Source organism: Geospiza fortis, unplaced genomic scaffold (genome assembly GCF_000277835.1).
Source record: "Geospiza fortis unplaced genomic scaffold, GeoFor_1.0 scaffold658, whole genome shotgun sequence".
NCBI lineage: Eukaryota > Metazoa > Chordata > Aves > Passeriformes > Thraupidae > Geospiza > Geospiza fortis.
This window is the reverse complement of record NW_005054674.1, coordinates 112,750-117,916: the sequence shown is the minus strand read 5'-3', so window position 1 is coordinate 117,916 and position 5,167 is coordinate 112,750. Positions and strand designations below refer to the sequence as shown.

The window sequence follows — 5,167 nt, the reverse complement described above, 5'->3', positions numbered from 1 at the left end:
GGGGGCTGAGGGGCAGAGTGCGGAGCTCGCCGGGGTCCAGCCTGCCCTGGTGCGCCCAGCAGCTCCCAGGGCTCCAGCCCAGAGGAGGATGGATGCTGGGGAGGACACCAGGGGCAGCCCTGGGGGTCCCCATCCCTGAGGTCACCCCCAGAACAGCACAGGCCCTACAGCACAGGGGGCTCGTGATGGAGCTGGGAGCGTTTGTGGGACATTTTGCTGGGCTGGGATACGCCTACCCTCCCAACATCCCCAGGAGGAGATGGGGCCTGTCACCACCTTCAGCTGGCTGTCACCGTGGTCACTGGGGCGCCCAGCAGGGTAGCACAGGGCTCATGCCCAGCCAAGAACCAGCTGTTTGTGGGAAGCATCCCCTCCCAGATGGATTGAGCTCCGGGGGTCGTGGGTGAGGACAGTGGGAGATATCCCCTGCCGCCAGCTGGGACACCAAGGGGACACTGAGGGGACACTGAGGAGACTCATCACATGCTGGACCAGCAGATATGGGTGTCACTGGCCACTGCAGCCAGCAGCCACAGGGTTCCTAGCTCCATCCCTTTGGTGGGATGCACTGAAGCATTTCCATGGGAAGCTGAGAGCCAGATAATGTCATGTGGGAAGAGCCAAATCCTGCCAGGGAATGGCCATACCCATGGTTTTGAAGGCGAGGGGAGAGATGAGCAGGGACATGTGGTGTTGAGATGGGAAAAACACTGGAGAAATAAAACTGGGACTCCCAGGTGCCCACCTTGGGACAGGGACCCTCCGGCTGTGGCAGATTGGGGTTCCCATGCCAAGTGGTGCCACAGGATGGATTGGCACTGAATACTTGCAGCCAACAGCCCAGGAGGGCTGATCAGATCCAGCTCCAGCTTTCCTGGCAGGATTTTTCCCATTGTCCTGGCCAAACACCCTCAGGACCAGGGCAAACCTCCCCACAGTGGGTGCCCAGCCCCGTTCTGGGGGCTCCGTGCTGCAGCCACGGCACTGGGGCCGGGTGATGTGCCAGGGCAGCTGGACTGAGCCACGGCAAGGGGTGCCCCCAGAGCTGGGACACTCCAAACCACACCCCAGGTGCTTTCCTGAGCCCCCTACCCCAAAATCTGTCAGGAAACAGCAGCAGCCTCGAGGCAAACATCTGTGTGCCGGGAAGAGGCAGTGACTAATGAGCCCTAATGCTGCCGGCTGCAGCTGGCCGGGAGGGAGCGCCGGCCCCGCTCCATCTGACAGCCGGGGCACCTGGCCCCAGCCCTGCCGCCTAATGGAGGCTGCGCCGAGCCCGGGGTTGCTACGGACAGGATAAACACGGATCCTGCTTGCCAGGTGCTTCCCTGGAGTGGGCCCTGCGGCTCTCCCTGGCAGCGAGACGAGGCAGCAAAGCCCCCGGGCATTCCTGCCTGCCTGCCCTCTGCCCCATTTTAGCCCCACCTTTGGTGGTGAAAAACGGTACCCACGATTCCCAGTGGGATACAGGCAGAGGGATGCTCCCAGGGGAGCAAGGGGGACACACCAACATCTTCATCATTAAGGAATCCCACGTCCTTGGTGGGAGATGCTGTGCTCCTCAAGGGCATGGCCAGGAGCGCTCCTTGCTGGGAGTGACTGTGGGATTCATCAGGATGGGAGGTCCCAGGTCACTGCTGGAATGGTGCACAGCCACCCAATTCAGCTGGGTGACAGGGGTGGCAGGAGCCCAGTGCCAACCCTGGTCCCTGGGACACCAGAGCTGACCGTGGTGTCCTGCAGGCAGCACCAGAAGGGGCCTTGGTGCCTCATGATGGTTCTGTGGATTCCCTGCTCAGCAGGAGGAGAAAGTGTGACAGGATGTCATTTCAGGGTAGCCATGCGAAAACAGGGCTGGAGGAAGGGAAACTTGGAGTTCCCTGAAGTTCTTGCAGTTCAGGCCCCTTGCATCCCAGACCCCTGTCTGACGCTGTGCCGTGTGCAGGTGGAGCAGATCCTGTCGGAGTTCCGTCTGAAGGAGGAGGACCTGAAGAAGGTGATGTACCGCATGCAGAAGGAGATGGACCGAGGGCTCAAGCTGGAGACACACGAGGAAGCCTCTGTCAAAATGCTGCCCACCTACGTGCGCTCCACCCCCGAGGGCTCTGGTACGGTGCCACTCCAGCCCCTTGTGTGCCACCCTCCCAGCTCCACGTGGAAAGCTGAGCCTACCAAGAGCCCATCACCTTGTCCCCCTCTCCCTGGCTTTGCAGAGGTGGGAGATTTCCTGTCTCTGGACCTGGGCGGCACCAACTTCCGTGTGATGCTGGTGAAGGTGGGCGAGGGGGAGGAGGGCCAGTGGAAGGTGAAGACGAAGCACCAGATGTACTCCATCCCGGAGGATGCCATGACTGGGACGGCTGAGATGGTCAGTGGAGCACACGGGGTGTCCCATCCTGTCCCAGTCCCTTTCATTGTGTGTAATTCAGAGGGAACACCTGAGGGGACACACCCATCCCTCCAGCCAGCAGAAGCTGGGGGTGGCCAGGCCTGGGGAGCCCGTGGTGGGGGACAGTGTCCATCCAAGGGCAGTGGGAGGGTGGGGACATCCCTCGGGAAAGGCTGGACCTCCTGTCTTCCAGCTCTTTGACTACATCTCCGAGTGTATCTCTGATTTCCTGGACAAGCACCAGATGAAGCACAAAAAGCTGCCCCTGGGCTTCACCTTCTCCTTCCCTGTGCGGCACGAGGACATTGACAAGGTGAGGGGGTGTCCAGGCAGCACGAGGGCTTGGGGGTCCCCAAGGCTCACCTAAACCACAGCCCCATTTTGGTCTGACCTCCATTGCAGGGCATCCTCCTGAACTGGACCAAGGGCTTCAAAGCCTCGGGCGCGGAAGGGAACAACGTGGTGGGGCTGCTGAGGGACGCCATCAAACGGCGAGGGGTGAGAGGATCCCCCTGTGCTGGCACCACCCCGGCTGTCCCTGCCAGGGCTCACTGCAGCCTGGCTCTGCCTGCCACAGAGCCACTGCAGCCTGCTGTGTCCCCAGGAAGGGACCACAGGAGCACAGCTGTCCCCAGACGGGGCTGCTGGAGCCCTGCGTGCCTCTGGGCAGGCCTGTTCCATGTGTGTGCACACACGTGTGCATGACACATGCCCAGGCCCTCACCCTTGGGGACCATCCACCCCAAACCCACCTGTTTGGGGACAGCCTGGCCCCCCAGGAGCCCACACTGGTCCCTGTCCCCAGGACTTCGAGATGGACGTGGTGGCGATGGTGAACGACACGGTGGCCACGATGATCTCCTGCTACTACGAAGATCACCGGTGCGAGGTTGGGATGATTGTGGGTAAGATGCCCCTTCTACAGGGACACGTGGCTGGGCACAGGGAGCTGTCCATGGGCCCGCTCCCCTGCTGCTGCCCCGTCCTTCTGGGGGGCACACCAACCATGGGGGGGTGGCAGTGGCACTCTGCTGAGGTGTCCGGTGGTCGGGACACCTGATGGCATTGCCTGGCCCCAGCATGGTTGGGACACTTTGGGAGGAGAAAGGGGGTGGTCATCATTACGGGGCTGGTCCCCGAAAGGGCTGCCCTGCCCCCAGGCTCTGGCCTGTGTTAGTGCCTACCACCCTCGCAGGGAAGGATTTCTTCCTGGAATCCAATCTAAATCTCCCCTCTTTTAGTCTAAAACGTTTTCCCCATGTGCTGGAGCCATCCTTGAAGCAGCTGCACACCATGGTGCCAGTCACCAGGCTGAGGAATGTCCCTCAGGCTCCATATGGGTCCCAACCCCTGCCCTGGCACGTCTGGACCCCCCCAGTTCTTCCCCATTGCTGCCCAGCACTGTCCCAGTTTTATCCCAGCTGGGATGGGGGGCTGTGGTGGGGGGTGCCAGTGCTGCCCCCCTGCCCAGACCCATGCCCAGTTCCTGGCAGGGACGGGCTGCAACGCCTGCTACATGGAGGAGATGCACAACGTGGAGCTGGTGGAGGGCGACGAGGGGCGCATGTGTGTGAACACGGAGTGGGGGGCCTTTGGTGCCTCTGGGGAGCTGGACGAGTTCCTGCTGGAGTACGACCGCGTGGTGGACGAGACCTCCCTTAACCCCGGTCAGCAACTGTAAGGAATAGGAGAGATGCAGTTCCTCTGGGCGTCCCTCCCGTCCCTGCGCTGCGCCGGGCTCAGCGCCCGGCAGGGCACCCTCTGCCCTGGGCCATGCCATGCACAGGAACACATCCAGCAAGGAGGGGGGAGGAAAGAGGGGGTGCTGTGGGAGGTGAGCCCTCAAATCCCAGCTCTGATGCCGCCCCCTGGCCTGTGCCCACCCCCAGGTACGAGAAGATCATTGGGGGCAAGTACATGGGGGAGATCGTGCGGCTGGTGCTGCTGAAGCTGGTGGATGAGAACCTGCTCTTCAATGGAGAGGCCTCTGAGAAGCTCAAGACTCGTGGGACCTTTGAGACACGCTTCATGTCCCAGATTGAGAGGTAGAGGCTGGGGGGGCACCCCCAAACCGCCTGCCAGGCTGCATGGCACTGGGAGGCCTATGCTCTGCCTCCACACTGCTCAGGCACACTGAGGAGTCTGTGCTCTCGCTCTGCACTGGGCTGTCCCACAGGGGATCCCCCTGTTCCATCATCCCATCCCAGTCTGCTTTGACTGCCTCATTTTGGGGTCCTTTATCCTGCTACCCCACACCAGCCTACTCTGTCCACCTTGGAGTCCCTGTGTTCTGCCATCCAAACCACAGTGTCCCCTGTCATGGGCCCATCATGATCCCATCGTTCCGTACCTGCCTGCTCTGTCCCATGTTGGGGTCCCTCTGTCCCATCACCCCACGGCAGCCCCGTTTTGGGGTCCCCCACGCCATCACCCCACACCAGCCCGCTCTGACTGACCCAGTTGGGGTTCCCCATCCTGTGACCCCATACACTGTCCTGTGTGGGGATCCCCCATCCCCTCACTGCCCCATCCCTCTGCAGCTGCCTCACCCAGGCTCCCCACCCTTCAGCCGTTGCCAACCCCCTTTCCTACCCTACCTCAGCGACTCCGACGACCGCAAGCAGATCTACAACATCCTGTCAGCCTTTGAGCTGCTGCCGTCGCGGACGGACTGCGAGATCGTGCGCCGCGTGTGCGAGAGCGTGTCCACGCGGGCTGCCCAGATGTGCTCGGCCGGGCTGGCCGGCGTCATCAACCGCATGCGCGAGAGCCGCAGCC

General features: G+C 62.2%; 1 protein-coding gene across 1 annotated transcript in view; it reads left to right on the top strand.

Moving 5' to 3' along the window:
• Positions 1–1,840: 1,840 nt before the first annotated feature.
• The window catches only part of GCK (glucokinase), a 4,289-nt gene continuing 962 nt past the window's right edge, over positions 1,841–5,167 (top strand). The window contains exons 1-8 of the mRNA XM_014311164.1: positions 1,841–2,108; positions 2,214–2,368; positions 2,583–2,702; positions 2,792–2,887; positions 3,195–3,294; positions 3,883–4,066; positions 4,279–4,434; positions 4,992–5,164. Of these exons, the coding sequence (XP_014166639.1) occupies positions 1,841–2,108; positions 2,214–2,368; positions 2,583–2,702; positions 2,792–2,887; positions 3,195–3,294; positions 3,883–4,066; positions 4,279–4,434; positions 4,992–5,164 (1,252 nt within the window). The remainder of the gene's footprint in view (positions 2,109–2,213; positions 2,369–2,582; positions 2,703–2,791; positions 2,888–3,194; positions 3,295–3,882; positions 4,067–4,278; positions 4,435–4,991; positions 5,165–5,167) is intronic.